Below are 19,557 nucleotides of genomic sequence, written 5' to 3' on the forward strand. Positions count from 1 at the left end.
GACGCTAGTTTCAGGAGGGTCACCAGGGTTTGGACAGTTTTTCATCTTTATTAAACTACCTAGTTTATTTAATTATATAATCTTATCAGTATTTTTAAAACTATAATTTGAAAATATGGATTTTTGACATGTTTGGACACAGCCTAAGATTTTAGTGACAAGAATGGGCCTGTTAAATAAAAGTTATCCCATTATTGCACCTGCTTTGATAAATCTCACATGACACAGAAGCTGAGCCATGTTTGCTGTGTCTGTGGATTCATCCAGCTGCAGTGCAAAATATTGATCCTTCTGAGCTTGTTCTGTCAATTGGCCCTGGCCACAAGACAAGAAAATCCAAACATCCTGTACCTATCATCGTATGTCTACTTTTCTTCCTTTTCTGCTTAACTGCATTAAAATCATCATCATCTTCAGCCCAGTGTTTGCTATATGTAGACTTAGCACTCAGTAAAAACTGTCCTGTTGTAAAGTAAAATGCACCTGCCTTTTCCTCTGCCCCGCCCCATTCCCCTGTTGGCTGGTGCTGGTGCCACAGGCAGCACTGTCTTAGGGTATGTCTACACTCCCCACCGGATTGGCGGGCAGCGATCAATGCAGCGGGGGTTGATTTATCGCGTCTAGTCTAGAGGTGATAAATCGACCCCCGAGTGCTCTCCCGTCAACTCCTGTACTCCAGCGCCGCGAGAGGCACAGGCGGAGTTGATGGGGGAGCGGCAGCAGTCGACATGCCGCAGGGAAGACACCACGTTAAGTCGATCTAAGTACATCAACTTCAGCTACATTATTCACGTAGCTGAAGCTGCGTAACTTAGATCGATCCCTCCCCCTAGTGTAGACCATGCTCTTCTCCAACAGGGGGCGCTCAGACAGGAGACTTCCTGCTTAATGCTTCCCACAGCAGCAAGTCTCCCTGTTGGAAGCCCCCTGTAGGAGTGGAGGGCACAGAGGGGTTGCCTGCGACACAACAGCTGCAGCATAAGACGCAGGTAAAACAGGTGATTTGTTAAGCTTATTTCATTTGCTTCTTAATTAGAAAAAACAAAAACGGTCATGTCAATTAAAAAAAACTCCCTTTGTGGGTCCCCAAGGGAGACATAGCTCATTGGATTAGAAAGCTTGAGATCTTTTTTCTTCTCTAATTTCTAGGATTCTAGGCTGAATTATGGTTCTTAGTAAGGCATTAATTTTTCAGAGAGCACTTAACTTGTATTTAATATAGAACCAGCATAAGCAGATCTGCTCATTTTAATTGTTTTAATAAAGCAATAAGTTTGGCTATTAACTTTCCACCATGAGGAGCACATTCCATAAGGAATGTCTTTTATAGTGTGGTTTTTATCTCCTTCGGTAAAGGGGTTCATTAGGAGGAACTGGACAGTTCAGGGGACTGGTGATCTGCTAGGGAGCCTTGTATTTCTAGATTCCAAGTTCAAATCCAACCTGGGAAGGTTGTGACTAAAAGTTACTGACTAAAAGCTGTTCAGTGGCCTAGGTGAAACATGATGGGTTTCCCAGTATAAAATTATTATCACATTTATCGTTAGTTGGCCTCACCATTCGCAGTCTGATGGCCAACAAACATTTCTCTGTCACTTCCTGAGATGGTCCTTCCTTCTGGAGCAAGTGAGAGGAGCTTCCCCTGCTGCTGTTTGCACTGTCCCTAGTCTGGGGATAAATATTGAGGACCTGAGCAATGCCTCTCCAGCCTCATTAAACAAAAATGTAACCAAAGTGTCATTGTTCCATTGAATAGTCCTTGTCTTGGCTTTGTCTGTGGTGTTGCAATGGCCTACATAATACCAAGACATGGACTTGCTTCAGAAGCTGGAATTTAGTGACAATTTACCCCTGGTGTTATTAACGAAGGTCAGTGACCTCGCTGGATTTCAGTACAGTGACTTGGTGCAACTTTCTCATTACAGATCTTGGATGATGGAGGGGACCTGACCCACTGGATTTATAAGAAATACCCCAACATGTTTAAGAAGATTAAGGGGATAGTAGAAGAGAGTGTGACCGGTGTCCACAGGTAATGGAGCTGAATCCACAGCGAGCACATAGCCCTCTGGGCAAAGGATCCGTGTGTGTCTCACATATACTCAGCACTCACAAGAAGCTATGACATACCATATCTCAGACTGTTGCCTGAACTTTGATCCTACAAATACGGCCTTGGAGTAGTTTGGTGTGGACTAGCTCTTAAAAAGTAAAAGGTCACATTTACTCTCCTCTATCTGAAAATAAACTTAAAAACATCTAATGATCTGAACCTGAGACTAGGAGGTAGGAATTTCTGAGTTCTCATTCTGATTCTCCCATTGACTCTAGTGTGACCCTGAGAAAACATCTAACCTCTTGCTTTCCCCTCTGTAACATGGGGATAATACGTTCCTGCCTTGCCAGGGAGGTGAAGAGGAAGGGACGGTGACAAGAGGAGTGAGGATTACTGTTGCAGTGCAAGGGGAAAGTATAGTTGGCTTTGGTGAAAGTGAGAAGCTTAGAGTCAATCCCAAACTGAAGTGCACAGGAAGGGAGTGAGATTGTAAGAGGAAATGACTCCTTTGCTTGAGGGAGGGGGAGAATTCCAGACAGACAAGTCAGCATAAATGCATGACACCCATACCCCAGCCTATGGAAGCAGAGGAGTGGTGGGAGCAGAGCCGGCTCCAGGCACCAGCCCAGCAAGCAGGTTCTTGGGGCGGCCAATGGAGAGAGACAGCACGTCCAGCTCTTCGGCAGCAATTCTGCGGCGGGTCCCTCACTCCCTCTCGGAGCCAAGGACTAGCTGCCGAATTGCTGCTGAAGACTGAAGTGGCAGTGGTAGAGCTGATTGCGATCACAGCTTGCTGCTCTTTTTTTTTTGCTGCTTGAAGTGGCAAAAACCCTGGAGCTGGCCCTGGGTGGGAGAAGTGATTAACAAAGTCAGAAGGAAGGTCTGAGCAAGTGTGTGGTTTGAGCAAATCAGTAAGTCAGTTTTCAGTTGGAGGAGGCGGTGGATTGCAAGGTAGTGAAGGTGACTCAGAACAGTAGGGAGGAATTGGAAGCTAGCAAAGGTGACAGAGGATGAGGATGACAGTCTTTTTTTTTTTTTTTCTTGCAGTGAGAGCACAGTGTGGCTGCATCTCTCTAAACTGGCTGAAGTTTAGAATAGGGATCTAGGCATTCTGTGAAAAAGGGAATTGAAACTGTTGAGACAGGAAGTGCTGTCTGAAACCTGACTAAGATTTCAGCAGAGGCAGGGTGAAGAAAAGGCCCTGATTGGACAGTATTCTATCAGTAAAGGCAGCAGAGAATCCTGTGGCACCTTATAGACTAACAGACGTTTTGGATCATGAGCTTTCGTGGGTGAATACCCACTTCGTCAGACATTCATCTGACGAAGTGGATATTCACCCACGAAAGCTCATGATCCAAAACGTCTGTTAGTCTATAAGGTGTCACAGGATTCTCTGCTGCTTTTACAGATTCAGACTAACATGGCTACCCCTCTGATACTATTCTATCAGTGGCAGTCAGAGATGTATGGGCAAGGTAGATGTGTAGAGAGCCAAGTAAGGTTAAAGGTAACTCCCTGCATTCTTACTTCAAGAGTGCGGCTAAGGTCTGATGGGAGGCACACAGGGAACACAAAACACACATTGAGTTTCTGAAGCATTTGGTATGGGAAATCACTGTATCTGGGAGCTAACGCTTGAGTCTTGTAGATGGGTCAGAGAGTGCAATGAAGGAAATACACAGCGGGGCAGTTTGTGCACAGAAGTGTTGTCCAGGTTGTGGTAAACAGTAGAGAGCAAGAAGAGAGTCTTCTGGAGAAGGCATAATTATACTCTGTATATTTGTGAGAGAGCTGATTGATCATATTCTGGTTTGCACGATGCCAGCCAACTCTTGAACACATAACAATTGAATACTTCCAGGTTCTCTTCCTGTTTGTATTCTAGCATGTAGATTTACTATCTTGTTTATGTTTTCACTCTCCGAGTAGTTAATCATAACTGAGTACTTCCACAGAGAGATACATTTCTGTCTATTGCCAGTAACAAAAGTTCAATGCAGCACATACTGCAGCATGATTGGAACTTGCCTTGTGTTGCAGTCAGTGTGCTGACTATGCCATTTTAAATGTTAGTTGGTCCAAATACCCATCTTAGTGGTTGCACTTTGTAAGGCTGTTATGAGTCTCTCACTGTGACCAGCTCTTACTACTTGCACCTAAATTGTAAGAAGTGTGGAAGGAGGGCTTTAGGAACACACATATTTTGCACTGAAAGGGCACCAAAGGGTATTGATCTGAAGTTGCAAGAGGCATGCTGTCATGCGCTGGATAAACATGTAAAGGAGCAAAGGACAGAACATGCTTTAGATTCTAATCTGATCCTGGCAGTTTTTCTGGAGGGGACAAGCATAAATGCATTTACAAAATGGGGGACACACCTCCCGTGCTGGAATTGGTAGGATATCTATAGGTAGATGCTAACTTTGCCTTTGGAGATATGTGCCACTCCTTGCCAGCTAATCAAGATAGGTAAAAGTATGTGGAGGCAGAACACAGGAAAACCTTCCTCAGTTCATTTTTCATTCTCCTGTTCTTTCCCTTATTCCTTACAGGTTATACCAGTTATCTAAAGCTGGGAAACTCTGTGTCCCAGCTATGAACGTCAACGACTCTGTCACCAAACAGAAGTTTGACAACCTCTACTGTTGCAGAGAATCCATTCTTGATGGGTATGTAGCTCTCTGACTAAATAGAGCATTCTGCATGACTTTCATGCTTGGGTGTGTTTAAACTGGGTGACTGGGCAACAAAATGCCAAATGAAATTCAAAATTGATATGTACAAAGTAATGCCCACTGGAAAAAATAAACCCACCTATACCTATACCAATATTATTTTATCTTTTTGTTACTGACCTTGGCACAAAAAGGGGGAATGTGCTAATAAAGTTTGTGGATGACACAAAGCTGGGGGGTATTGCTAACACAGAGAAAGACCGGGATATCATATAGAAAGATCTGGATGACCTTGTAAACTGGAGTAATAGTAATAGGATGAAATTTAATAGAGAAAAGTGCAAGGCCATGCATTTAGGGATTAATAACAAGAACTATTGTTATAAACTGGGGAGGCATCAGTTGGAAGTAACAGACTAGGAGAAGGACCTCAGAGTATTGGTTGATCACAGGATGACTATGAGCCACCAATGTGATATGGCTGAGAAAAAAGGTAATACAGTCTTGGGATGCATCAGGTGAGGTATTTCCAGTAGAGATAAGGAGATGTTAGTACCATTATACAAAGCACTGGTGAGACCTCATCTGAAATACTGTTTGCAGTTCTGGTCTCCCATGTTTAAGAAGGATGCATTCAAACTGGAACAGGTTCAGAGAAGGGCTACTAGGATGATCCGAGGAATGGAAAACCTGTCTTATGAAAGGAGATTCAAAAGAGCTTGGCTTTTTTAGCTAACCAAAAGAAGGCTGAGGCGAGATATGATTCTCTCTATAATATATCAGAGGGATAAATACCAGGGAGGAGAGGAATTATTTAAGCTCAGTACCAATGTGGACACAAGAACAAATGGATGTAAACTAGCTATCAGGAAGTTTAGACTTGAAATTAGACAGAAGGTCTAAATCATGAGTGAAGTTCTGGAACAGCCTTCCAAGGGGAGTAGTGAGGGCAAAAGACATATCTGGCTTCAAGACTAAGCTTGATAAGTTTATGGAGGGGATGGTATAATGGGATAGCCTAATTTTGGCAATTAATTCGTCTTTGACTACTAGGGGTAAATATGCCCAGTGGCCTGTGATGAGATGTTAGATGGGATGGGATCTGAGTTACTACAGAGAATTCTTTCCTGGGTGTCTGGCTAGTGAGTCTTGCCCACATGCTCAGGGTTTAGCTGATTGCCATATTTGGGGTTGGGAAGGAATTTTCCTCCAGGGCAGATTGGTAGAACCCCTAGAGGGGTTTCACCTTCCTCTGCAGCATGGGGCACAGGTCACTTGCTGGAAGATTCTCTGCACCTTGAAATCTTTAAACCATGATCTGAGGACTTCAATGGCTCAGACACAGGTTTGTTACAGGAGTGGGTGGGTAAGATTCTGCGGCCTGCATTGTGCAGGAGATCAGACTAGATGATCATAATGGTCCCTTCTGACCTTAAAGTCTATGATTGTGTATAATGATGGGTTTTAAATTAACTGTTACCATTCAAGAAAGAGATCTTGGGGTCATTGTGGATAGTTCTCTGAAAACCTCAGCTCAACATGGAGTAACTGTCCAAAAGGCTGATGATGTTAGGAACTATTAGGAAAGGGATAGAAAATATTATAATGCCACTATAAAATCCATGATACAGCTACCCCTGGAATACTGTGTCTGGTTCTGGTCACCCATCTCAAAAAGAATACAGTGGAACTGGAAAAGGTTAAAAAAAGGACAGCAAAGATTATCCAGGGTACAGAACAGCTTCCATATGAGGAGACTAAAAAGATTAGGGCTGTTCAGCTTATAAAAGAGATGGTTAAGGAGGGATATGATAGTGGTTTATAAAATCATTAAAAAGTGAATGGGCAAGTATTGGTTACCCTTTCTCACAATACAAAACCAGGGGTCACCCCATGGAATTAATAGGTAGCAGGTTTAATACAAACAAGAGGAAATACCTTTTCACTCAACCCACAGCTAACCTGTGGAACTCATTGCCATGGAATGTTGTGATGGCTAGAAGTATAACTGGGTTCAAAAATCAACTAGATAAGTTCCTGGAGGACAGGTCCATCAATAGCTTTTAGCCAAGATGGTTAGAGATGTAACTGCATGCACATGGTGACCCTAAACGTCTGACTGCCAGAAGCCTGGAGGGAAAAACAGGAGTAGACAACTCCAAAATTCTCTGACCTGTACACTTCCCTGAAACTCTGGTATTGGCCGCTGTCTGAGACAGGATACTGGGCTAGATGGACCATTGGTCTGACCCATTATGGCTGTTCTTAATGTTCTAAGAGGTCATGTGGAAATGTTAAAGTTTAATTTCTTGTAAGAACACAGGATTTGCCTTAGTGGCTCTGATCATTTGTCCATCTAATCTAACGTTCCATGTCCTTCATTGCCTAATACCTAGTGTTTCATGGAAGGTAGAGATTCCCCAATACGTTACCTAATCAGTAGTGCTCACGCTGTGCAGGGGAACTGGGACAAAAACACTTCTGATCTTGTGGTGATCAGCTGATTCTTTAAATCAGAAGATTTGTTCCCATCAGTTTTAGAGTCCAGCACTGCAAATCCAGCCCCAGCAGTAGACGCTAACCTCCTGCGTCAGTGAATCTTGTGCTTTCATTTGTGTTTTCTCTTTCCTTGGATGATATGAGAACAATGGTCTTGTGACTAAGACACTGGCTCGGACTCAGGAGATCTGAGTTCAAGTCTTAGCTTAGCCATACGCTCACTGTGTGGCCTTGGGCAGGTTGCTTAATCTCTGTGCCTCAATCCACCATCTGAAAAAGGGGATGATATTTCCCTGTCTTCCGAGGGTGTTCAAGTACAATTGATCTCTCCTGAGCCCTTTACAAACTCTAGTGATGCAGGGCATATAGGTGCCTAGATATAGAATGGCTTCTCTCAAAGTTTCTTGGTGCTTTTAAAGTAGCTTTGTGAAACTAAATTGCTCTTAGGGCTAATACAACTGTTTTGTATAACTACTGTTACTTACATTGTAGCAGCACCTAGATGCCCAATCAGGGATCAGGGTCTCATGGTGCTGGACAAAGTACACATATGTAATGAAAACACTGTCCCTGGCCCAAAGGTCTCACAGTCGAAGGAAGAATTGCTTCCACATTTTCAGCATGACAGAATGAGAAGTTAGGTGCACTTCTGTGTATGAAGCATGTGTTAATTATCAGTGAGTCTTTACAGTGCAGAAATTCAAAACCACTTCCCTGTTATCTTGCTGTGTGGTGTTGAATTGTAATAGACGTAAGTAAATTGAGCTCTAAGATAAAGCCTCTCTCAGACCTCTGAAACTGGGCCAAAGAAAATGTGTGCAAAAGTGCAGCTAAATCTGCAGGGATTTCTGTCTAAATTCATCGGGAAAGTAAGGGAATTTTGCCTTCCCCACACTGCTAACCTATTTACTTTCATGCTAAAAATAGACTGTAGTAGAGGACACTCTTAGAGAGAGCTGAGAAGAAACAGACTGGAAGGAAGAGTCTTATTTGTACAAATCATCAGGATTGTGCCAGGAAACCACTGTTTGTCTTCCCTAGCAGTCTCTTCTGGGTGCCACCGTGTAGAAAATTCTCCTTCGTTCTAGCCCCATGCCTGGGGTGGTAGCACTCTGTGCTACCGTGGGGAAGACTGGCTCTGGAGGGGCCTTGAGGTTCCCACTTGGTGATCTCCAGAAGAAACAATGAGCCAGATTTTTGCCTTTGAAATACACACATGTAATTCCCATTCAGATCCAAAGGATTTACACATATATCCATTTCGACCATTATACTTCGGGGAAGAAAACTGGGATTCTTCCAATGGTCCTGAAAAGGAGCATGATCAGCCCACCAAATGCAGTGTTGTCTGTGGGATCGAATAGTCTCATCAGCTGAGCCCAAAAAACCTGTCTGTCAGCAGCACTAATTTTATTTTTGAGAAGTTACCATTATTACCTGTTAAATACTGGAATGTGTTTAGTTTTTTGCCCTGGCATTGGGGGTTGCGTCTAATATCTGTTATTTTAATTCTTGTACTTTTTCTTAGCCTTAAGAGGACGACAGACATGATGTTTGGAGGAAAGCAAGTGGTGGTCTGTGGCTATGGAGAGGTAAAAGTTCAATATTTTATCACCCAGAATTTGCTTTGTGTGTTGCATCGAGTAGGTTGCTTTATATAAAATTAGGGCTTCTCTTCACATAGCTTGATCCTAGGGTGCTCTGGATCTCCATGGCTTCTCTCTTCATCTGCAGTTATCTTAAAACCTGCTTTGAAAAGTAATGGGCCCAATGAGAAAAAATGAGGGACTTTCCCCCTGCTACAATTTCTCTGCATTTTTCTTTTCTTGTACCAATAGATTTTTACAAGTACATAGAAATTTGATGCTGTGAACAGAGGGGAAGGGAGTTGCTGTGGCATTGCACACTGAAATACAGTCAAGAAAGATCAATTAATTCATCTTAATGTTGACCTGCCAATGAGCTTTCACCTCTGATCTGGAGGGATCATCTCTGTAGATGAAAGTGGGGGGTTCAGTCTCCATATTCCGCCCACCTCCTTCAGCTGGGGCTGCCAACATGGGAACTAGTTAGTAGCAGTTATAGTGGGGTGTGTTCTGATCTGGACTGAGAACCCCCAAATCATTTCACATGAGTCAAACATCAGGCGGTTCGACTGCACAAACTTCAGGAGGTACGGCTGTGATCTAAAAGTTGAGTGCACTTGGTGATCACATGTTCCAATACGCCCGTGGAATGATTGCACAATCAAACACATTCAGGGAATTCTTGGCCAGTCAGCCATGCCCTGGAATTCCCCTCTCAGTTTTACTGTGTGTAAAGGGTAAAGTTAGTTAACGCTGAGAAATTAAAACACTGATATTGAGCTATCCAAATAGATGAAAGGTTGTAAGAACGCCTTAGGTCTGGCCTACACTTAAAACTTAGGTCAACATAGCCACAGAGCTTGGAGTATGAAAAATCCACACCCTGAGTATTGTAATTATGTTAACCTAACCCCTGGTATAGACACAACTAGGTGTGTGAAAGAATGCTTCCATCAACCCAGTTACCATCACTCATGGAGGTGCAGTTCCCCCAACAATGTCACTGTAGTCTGCATCTACGCCATGGGGTCACAGCAGCAGAGCTGTGGCCACATAGTGATGCCACTGTAACATCAGTTGTATAGACATGACCTTAGACTTTGCCAACGTGAGAAGTTTGGTGTCTTTTTAATCCACCAGTCTTGCTGCTTTCTGGGGATGGGAGGTGTGAAGAAAAGGAACTGTGTGGTACTGGAATGGAATTTTTCAACCATCTGGTTATGTTGTTACTAAAATTGGGGCCTGATCCAGATCCCTCACGTTCCTGGAGTTAAACTGAATCCAGGATTGTAATGCAATAGTCTCTAGTGTCAGCCACAAAGTTTGGGGCAGATCCAGCCTCATCTAAAGTTGGGTTGAATTTGGCTCTGGGGTTTTGTTTTTGGTCCTGTCTCTGGCAACACTTCAGCAAAGTAGTTCCTGTTAGTTATGCTCCATATTTCAAGGAACTTCCCCTGCCCTCCCCCTGTGTGTGAAGTTCATCACACAGCTTACAGCAGCAGGGTGTGGCTTGGCTGAACACAGAGACGGGGAGATTTTCACCTTCATGTCGGGAGCAGATTGTGTTTTCTGTAATGTACTGTGCAGTGTGGTACTATTGGCATCTCTCTCTGCAGGTTGGAAAGGGCTGCTGTGCTGCTTTGAAAGCTATGGGCTCCATAGTGTATGTGACAGAGATCGATCCAATATGTGCCCTGCAAGCCTGGTAAGGGGCAGTGGGGAGACTGGTTCCTTCCGCAGGTCTTACTCATTTAGAGTAAGACTGAGGCTAAGATCCTGTCAGTGTCAATCACTCTCTGGAGTAGTGCTGAAAATGACTTTGCCCCGCTCCACAGGTTCAGGGTGATCCATCGCTCACAGCTGCTATCAGTAATGGGTCACTTTCCTCAAGAACAGCCTGCTAATCTGTACCTACTGATAAGCCAGCTCAACTATTAGAGATAGCAGATGCTTTAAGGGACAGTTGAAGGTTTAGTGACTGTGAGACTGCCAGAGTGTTATGGATTGTAGTGATATTAGAATTTAACTCTGAATATCATATTTTGCCGCAGTTTGTGTTCAGTGGGGGAGTCCACTGAAGGAACATGTCAGTTTCTCAGATCATCCAGTTACAGATCATACATTCCAAATCCTGGTGCTGTAACTGGGACTGAAAGCATAAAGCTATCCCCTCATGTGCAGGTGTTGCAATGATCTCTGGCCTCATTTTCTCCAAATGAAACCTGGCTTATTGTGGGGATACCACTTACGCTTAAGAACTGCAGCAGAAAGGGGTTGGAAAGGTAAGGCAGTCATTTTGCAAAGTACCAGGAGTTTTAGGGCCTTGTTAAACACACCAGCTTCTTTCCTTCTAACATCTAACTTCCAAAGTGCAGCTATGGTCAGAAGAGTAACTGATCGGCTTTGCTTACTCAGCAGAGCTGATCCATGCTTCTTTGATCCTATCTGCTTGGTAACATGCACAAACCTGCAAAAGACAGTCCAGCTGTAAGGGAGTGAGCTGGTGACCTTTCTGCCTTATGCATCAATTTATTGTTAATTTGGTTGCTTCATACCAACAGTATACACAGCACGGTACAAGTCACAAAGATAGACAGCCCTTTACCCTGTAAAAGAGCCATAGAGAGGATGGGGGACACAGAGGAACCCAGAGGAGGAAACAACTTGTGTTTGTGTTTTATTGTAATTATGATCGTACACCTCATGGGCATCCTAGAAGTGATATCGCAGGAGGGATTCTAATGAGGGGGATGACTTTGCAAACTGAGATTGGGTGGTCACCATGTGAAAAAATCTAAACCTAGATGTTTCAAGCCAGAGGGCCTAGAGTTACATTCATAAATCCGTATTTAGGATCCTAAAGACATATGGCCTTGTTTTCAGATATGCTGACACCTGCAATTCCCACTGATGTCAGTAGGAGCTGTTTAGGCCACTAATTGGGGTGCCTAAATATGGAGTTAGGCAGCCAGATGTGAAAAGGTTGACCTAATTTCTGTATTATTTGTAGAGATGGATTTTCAGATCCCAGGTGCAGTTTGCAGGGTTGGCCACTAGAAGTGCCATCTTCCAATATACTCGAGACTCTTTTGTTTGGAATGATTTATAGAGAACATGGAACCCGACAGTGTCACTGTCTCCATAACAACCCCATTTAAGGTCCTCTAGCCAGCACTGTTCTTGGTGCTACTACAAATCCATCAGTGTGCTGCATCAGGAATTCCCAATCCCTGGCCCCAAAGGGTTAATGTTGGTAGCTGAGACTTACATTGGGGTGTTTGAGTCCGGTATATTTCAGCCAATCCTCAGATTCTATACATTTTTCTCTGTCCTCTTAGCATGGATGGATTCCGCCTTGTGAAACTCAATGAGGTTATCAGACAAGTTGACATTGTCATCACCTGTACAGGTACGTATGTCACAGGGCAGTGGGAGTAGCTGAAAGGTGAAGTGTACTAGATAGGCTGCCCAAACCCCTCCCATTGGAGTGGGGCAGTGATAGGATAAAAATAATGGGCACTGATAGGATACTTGTAAAGTTGCTAACTCCCAGCAGCCAGTAATAGTCTTCCAAGCAAGGTGGCACTTTCACATTAGTTGCTAGTCACAGACCCGTACACTATCATTGGCTGCTGGAGCTTTGGCTCTGCCTATGGCAGTCCAGGAACACACTTAATCTATCACCTTTAGCTTGCTTAGCTTGGGGAACAGCAGCCAATGGAGCTATGAAAAACAGCCAGAGCACAGCTACCTGCACCCAGTAAATACTGCAGAAGGCTGTTGAGTCCAGTTCAGGCTCTGCCCACAGCAAAGAGCTGTGTATGTCCAGTATGGTGATCACCTTAGCTCACATGAGGTGACAAACAGCTAAGGTACATGAGACTTTGACCTGCTTGTTTCTAGACCTTCACAAGTTGGTGTTCTCTAAGCACCTAAGAGTTCAGATGCTCATTAGAACAAGAGGCTGCCATCCTCTTCTCTGAGAGGTTCCTGGTACTTCCTCATTGCAGAAATATTGTGAGGACACTCAAACTATTTTAGTCCTTCTGGGCTCTGACTTGGAGCAGGAATTGCCGTGGTTCAGCAGAACAGAATATAGTGTGTGCAGGCACTGGATGGGAAGCTAATTTAAACCCCAGTTTAATTTGAGTTTGGGGTGGAAGTTCCTTGGGGAGCAGGATTTTTTAGTCTATTTTATCTGAATAGATTCATGCGTACCTCTCATTTGCTGGCCAAAGAGCTAGGTTCATACTTCACTGTGTGTGTCTGTGTCTGTGTGTATGTATGTAATAAATTTAGTTTTCATTCTAGTTTTTTGAAAATTCATGAAAAAAATGAATGCCCAAAACTTCTCATCAAGTAAAATCCAGTTGGTTGGAGTGGGCTGTACTGGTGAACTTACTGTAGCTATGTCAGCATTCATATGTATTACCATATATTTCTGGGTTTAAAGGTAACAAGAACGTAGTGACAAGAGAACATCTAGACAGAATGAAGAACAGTTGTATTGTGTGCAACATGGGACATTCCAACACTGAAATTGATGTGGTAAGAACTAGGCTGTTTTCTGGAGTATGTCCTCGGAGGGGGTTTCTTACTTTTGTTTCATTGGTTCTTCTCATACTCAGTAGTGTCGAAAGCTTCTGAGATCAGTCAGTCAGTCATCGGGAGCGGTGTCTGACCTCGTGCTACTTGTTCTGACTGGCTGGCCTGAGAGGGCTGCATAATAAGCTAGACCTCCAACCCTACCAACCATTTTGTGCTGCCAAAAATATCTTCGTAACGTCAGTGGTGTCCTCAAAGGATTCAAAAGAGCTGAGCCCACATGAGTTTAGCTTCAGAAATAAAACCTGGCAGAATATAATGGCCCTTTTTCCTCCTTCCCAGTAGCGAACTCATTACAGCAGCACTTCTCTTGCTACGAGTCTGTCTGCTTTCACATTATTAAATCATTAAGGGTCTTGTTGAAACTTATAAGTCGATTTAAAATTGCATCAGCATGGGATTCAGCACGCTGCTTGTAACCCAGGTGCAAATTATGCAAATTACTGTACAGAACTTTAGATCTGCTCATCAGTTTTTGGAGTTAAGCATGAAAATAGGACTGTCTCTTTCTTGCAGTGCCAGTCCAGAAGGGGTTTGTTGCTGTAAGCAGTCCCATAGGAGAGAGATTTGTTTTGCCCATAAACACGTGGTTACAGTTGTCTTTTCTCTGCTGCCAGCCACCGTGTTGCTGGAAGGAAAGCAACAAGAGGGCCTAGAGGGGTGTAAATCAGTTTTCATCCTGCTTTGTAGCTAGCTTTGCAATCAGAAGAATTCAGACTGCAGCTGTTGTTAGAGCTCTGGCCTACAATAAATTAGTAAGTGACCCATATAACATATGAGACAGAGATCAGGCCTGGAGGAATCTGTAACCCCAGAACAGTGTCAGTGGATGATATGAGTTACTTCTAGCTGCTATTTTCTGATATTTTTGCCAGTGCTTGAACTGTTTAAATGCTACCTTTCAGGCGAGCTTACGTACGCCTGAGCTGACCTGGGAGAGGGTGAGATCTCAGGTAGACCATGTCATCTGGCCAGATGGGAAGAGGATAGTGCTGCTGGCAGAGGTAAGTAACACACGTATCAGGGACCGTTACCCTAGTGGGCTGCCTAGGGTTAGTGGGCCATGGAGCTCAAGAACCTCTAGAGATTGCTGCATAGGCCCAAGCAGCTCACCGATGTCTCTTTGGGTAGAAGGATTTGTTACTCCCAAAGCCCTGCTGTGTCTGTCCCTCGGGCATGTTGTATGGTCCGAACAGCTCCAGTGTTTCCCGCTCTGCCTGTGGCCCACAGCAGCTCACCCACTGGTATTGCGTCAAGTTTTCATTCTTCTGAAATCGTTTGAATGAGCTTTTGGCCATCACTGATGGCTCAGCCGCAGAGATTCAGTTGAGGACTGCTGGGACAATGCGCTACATATGTGTGGTTTCCCTAGGGCTACAACCTACTGTTAAGGAAGTTGCCAAAGGCCACAAGCTGCTGTCAGATATTTCCTGTGGCTTTCACAAAGGAACAGGTGGCTGCATTCCCATGCATGTCTTTCTCTCTCCCTAACTCTATTCCCCTGGGTTGTGATCTCATCAGCTCTCACCAGCTAAACTGGCCCCAGCTAGTCAGTACTCAGATGGGAAAGCTCCAGCGGCTCCATGGGAGTGTTGGTGATTGACCAGGTGGCGCTCTCCTGGCGACTGAGCCAGTGTCCCAGCACAGGGTTGGGAAGGTGCTGCGCTTCTGACGGTGCAGGCTGTTAGCTAATTCCATGGCCCTTTTCACACAAGTACAGGGCTTGGCCCCAGTATCGAAAGTCCCATTTGAATTTGCTACTTCCTGTGCCCCTAGAGCCCCCTGCAGGTTCCACTGGGAACAACATTCCTCACTTCTGTTGAGTGTTGCTATGTGCTCTTAAAGGACTGCTGCACTCCACCCCAGCGGGGCTGCATTTCATTAATGGTTTGAAGCAATTTCTATATCCTTCTTCTGGGATCCTCCAGGCTGAAAGGTACCATGTGAATTAAGGAGCTTATTTATTTTATTTCTCAGGGCCGTCTGTTGAACCTGAGCTGTTCCACTGTCCCCACCTTCGTATTGTCCATCACTGCAACCACTCAGGTGAGCAGCATTTGGGTTGACCAAGAGGTGTATCTTGCTCCATGGTACATGTGAGTTACTCAGCCAGATGTGTTGTTTTATTCCCAGGCTCTGGCTTTGATAGAGCTCTACAATGCCCCTGAAGGGCGCTACAAACAGGACGTCTACCTGCTGCCTAAGAAAATGGGTAAGGGCATGCTCAGCCCCTGGCCTTAGCTCTACCTGAGGTGGAACAGGGTGGGGGCTCTCCATGGCTTTTGGAGATCTGGCTTCATCCTCTCACATTCTGGTGGGTTTTGTGTCTTAGATTTTCTCTCTAAATTGGGATGAGGATTGTCTGGTGGTGAGAGCAGGAACGGGAGGCAGCCAGAGGGGTTCTGTTCTTGGCTCAGCTGCTGTGATTTTGGCAAGTTGCTCTAATTGTCTTCTATGAAATGATATCTTGCTTCCCTTCCTCAGAGGGGTATCGGTTAGAAAACTGGGTGAGGTTATGGGTTGACTATGATAGTGAATCAGACCCAATTAATTCACATTCATTGTAATGAAGAAGCTACTTAGTTTCAGGGTAGGATTCAGTCTCCCTAAGAGTCTCTTCCATTTTCCAAATCTAGCCACGTCTTCATTCTTTATGGCAGCGATCCTACAGCTTACACAATTAGCTAAACATCTGGAAATCCCAGAGCAGTTCCCCATCGTGTCTTCGGTCTCCTGACACCAGAACTTACCTTGTTTTGATATGAACATATCTGAAAGGTGTTTAAACCCTCCTTGAGGGTGGTACAAGAATAAGATAAATCTCAGTAGGAAAACCCGTGTGTGGATTACTAGGAGGCTTGAAGGGTAACAAGGGGTAACGTACTTTTCATTTTATAGCCCCTCCCATCTAAGATTCCAAGAACAATACAAGTGTGAAATAGGCTGCCTCGCCCCTGTGAAGTAGGGAAACATTATCTCTGTTTTACGCATGGGGAAACCAAGGCAGCGAGGCAAATGACTTGCTTAAAGACACTTAGTGATTCAATGCCAGACCCCAGGAGTCCAGCCTCCCGTTCCCCTGCTGTAGCCAGTGGAGACACTCTGTGATCTGTAAGGGTTTGCAGCAGCTATTTTTTTACTCTTTTCCTTCAGCTGAGCTAAGGGAGTGTAGTTCTTTTCTGTGTTTAGCAGAATCACATTTTTCTCAGGGATAATGAGCTGTATTCAGCTTGGAGATTGTTTGTATTGATGTCAAGATCTGTAGAAAGGACACAGCCGTTCTCCCTGTAAAGGTGAACAGCAATGCTTTGCTTCAAAAAAAATTTTTTTTTAAAAGTTTCTTCTTTCACTTACCTGCCCAAGCCACCAGGGTCAGGTTCCAATATTTCTCCTGCAATGCTTGGTGCACCCACTAACGTTGACTCAGGTAGATAAATGAAAAAAAAAAACACTTTAAAACTCCTCTCTTACTTTTCATAGACTCATGGACTCTAGGACTGGAAGGAACCTCGAGAAGTCATTGAGTCCAATCCCCTGAACTCATAGCAGGACCATATACTGTCTAGACCATCCCTGATAGACATTTCTCTAACCTGCTCTTAAATATCTCCAGAGATGGAGATTCCACAACCTCCCTAGGCAATTATCCCAGTGTTTAACCACCTTGACAGTTAGGAACTTTTTCCTAATGTCCAACCTAAACCACCCTTGCTGCAATTTAAGCCCATTGCTTCTTGTTCTGTCCTTAGAGGCTAAGGTGAACAAGTTTTCTCCCTCCTCCTGATGACACCCTTTTAGATACCTGAAAACTGCTATCATGTCCCCTCTCAGTCTTCTCTTTTCCAAACTAAACAAACCCAGTTCTTTTAGCCTTCCTTCGTAGGTCATGTTCTCAAGACCTTTAATCATTCTTGTTGCTCTTCTCTGGATCCTCTCCAATTTCTCCACATCTTTCTTGAATTGCAGTGCCCAGAACTGGACACAATACTCCAGTTGAAGCCTGACCAGCGCAGAGTAGAGTGGAAGAATGACTTCTCGTGTCTTGCTCACAACACACCTGTTAATGCATCCCAGAATCATGTTTGGTTTTTTTGCAACAGTATTCACACTGTTGACTCATTTAGTTTGTGGTCCACTATAACCCCTAGATCCCTTTCTGCCATACTCCTTCCTAGACAGTCTCTTTGTTTGCATGTGATGTGTTAACACCTAAGAGGCCAGACCGTGCACTTCTTACAAGGCCAAAACCCCCCTGGAGATCAGGATGGGCCACATGGAGTATGTACAGTATCTCCCCACTTAACGTCCTCTCGCCTAATGTTGTTTCGATCTTACGCCACTGCTCCATTACAGAACATGCTGGTTTAAAGTTGTGCAATGCTCCACTCTAACATCGTTTGGCAGCCTGCTTTGTCCACAGCTGGCAGCCCCCCTATCAGCTCTCCTACGCCGCCCCCCCCCCCGAACCTCCTGCCGGCCAGTGGACCCTGCGGATCAGCACCTGCCCCCTCCTCCGCCTGCCTCCAGCCCGCAGCAATCAGCTGGTTTGCAGTGTTCAGGAGGAGGCGGGAGGGGGGAGGAACAAAGACTCAGTGCGCAGGCTCCCTGTCCCTCCCAAATGCCGCAAACCAGCTGATTGCCGTGGGCAGAGCGGAGAGAGGGGAGAAGCGAGGACGTTACATGCAGAGTAAATAGGGAGGAGGTGTGGTGGAGAAGAGGCAGGTTAAGAGTGGGAGCTTGGGGGAAGGGGTTGCGTGGGCGGGCCGAGGGTTGAGCCCCCCCGCCCCTGGTGCTTGCACAGTAGGAGAAGCTGCTGCAGCTGCTGCACGATGTGCTTCTTCTAGCCTACAGCACCTTCAGCCTCCTTGCCTGCCTCATTGTCTGCAGTGCCAGTGGGCTGTGCCTCTGTGAGGTAAGGCGGGGCACCTCCCATTGCTTCATACTCAGCAGTGATGTTCCCACTGCTTCATACTCAGCAATGATGATTGTAGTATTAAATTGTTTAAAACGTATACCTGTTTTAAATTGCTTGTTTAAAATTGTTTAAAATCTATATAATGCCTTTTGTCTGGCAAAAAAAAAATTTCCCTGGAACCTAACTTCCTTCCCCACCCCCCCCACCCCCCATTTACATTAATTCTTATGGGGAAATTGGATTCGCTTAACATGGTTTCGCTGAAAGTTGCATTTTTCAGGAATATAACTACAATGTTAAGTGAGGGGTTACTGTAAGCCTAGAGTTAGTGGGACTCGCATCAGCTGACCTATGTCAGGGAACCCTGGGCTTGAGCGTCTACACTGCATTTTAACTCTGGGTAAAGGATTTTCTGACCCATGCTCAAACCTAGGGCTCTGGTGTCCACACTGCAGTGCACAGACCTTAGTCAAAGTAACCCTTTCCTCAAGTGCATCGCACGCTAACCCCATGTCAACACTCTAGCCCTACAAACATGTTGCTTTGTGGGAAAACTCTACTGCCCACCCCGTTTCCTAACTGATGTTGCTGTCGATGGGACTCCAGTGCCCACACGAGTACATAAACTACATAATTAGCTCTTTGGTGCCTGTCTTGGTAGAATCACTGCAGTTGGAGAAGGCTTCATACTGAACTGACATCTAATCTGAGAATTGGGCTCACCCCTCTAGGCTGAGTTACATTGGCAGGAAAATACCCATGTGCAGCTGAGGCTAATCAAGACATGAATCTCCAGGGCCATCAAAGTATTAAAATGAAATGCTGCAATTCTTAATTTTTAAAATGGGATGTTCAATGGAAGTGGTTTTGGTTGGTTGGTTTTTTAATTTATTTTTGTCTGTTTTGAAGTTTGACATAAAGTGTAGGTTTCAAGAACAAAAACACACATAACCCAGCCTGGCTGCTGCCCGCTGCAGAGCAGTGAAGTGCGTCCCCAGGGCTTGGGGTGCGGAGTGCTCCAGCATCCCCTTAGGATCCCTTATCCCTGCCCCCACTGAACCCTGGGAGGCTCCCACTCACCTCCCTCACAGTGCACACTGCTCAGGCGCCTCTTCACACTTAGCCCCCAGGAGGGCAGGGGGACCCTGGAGCAAGGGACAGGGAGCAGAGCAGGACCAAGCAGCTACCCTGCAGGGAGCGGGAGCAGCTGAGGTCCTT

The 19,557-nt window shown here is 44.9% G+C and overlaps 1 protein-coding gene across 3 annotated transcripts in view; it reads left to right on the forward strand.

The window, feature by feature from the left end:
• AHCYL2 (adenosylhomocysteinase like 2) overlaps positions 1-19,557 on the forward strand; it is a 223,705-nt gene that overhangs the window by 197,084 nt on the left and 7,064 nt on the right. For all 3 annotated transcript variants that reach the window (XM_075063578.1, XM_032780940.2, XM_032780941.2), the window contains exons 7-15: positions 1,926-2,032; positions 4,612-4,728; positions 8,762-8,825; positions 10,436-10,524; positions 12,158-12,228; positions 13,273-13,367; positions 14,330-14,428; positions 15,402-15,470; positions 15,558-15,636. In XM_075063578.1, the coding sequence (XP_074919679.1) occupies positions 1,926-2,032; positions 4,612-4,728; positions 8,762-8,825; positions 10,436-10,524; positions 12,158-12,228; positions 13,273-13,367; positions 14,330-14,428; positions 15,402-15,470; positions 15,558-15,636 (790 nt within the window). The remainder of the gene's footprint in view (positions 1-1,925; positions 2,033-4,611; positions 4,729-8,761; positions 8,826-10,435; positions 10,525-12,157; positions 12,229-13,272; positions 13,368-14,329; positions 14,429-15,401; positions 15,471-15,557; positions 15,637-19,557) is intronic.

The sequence above is a fragment of the Chelonoidis abingdonii genome, chromosome 1, assembly GCF_003597395.2.
Source record: "Chelonoidis abingdonii isolate Lonesome George chromosome 1, CheloAbing_2.0, whole genome shotgun sequence".
NCBI classification, from domain to species: domain Eukaryota; kingdom Metazoa; phylum Chordata; order Testudines; family Testudinidae; genus Chelonoidis; species Chelonoidis abingdonii.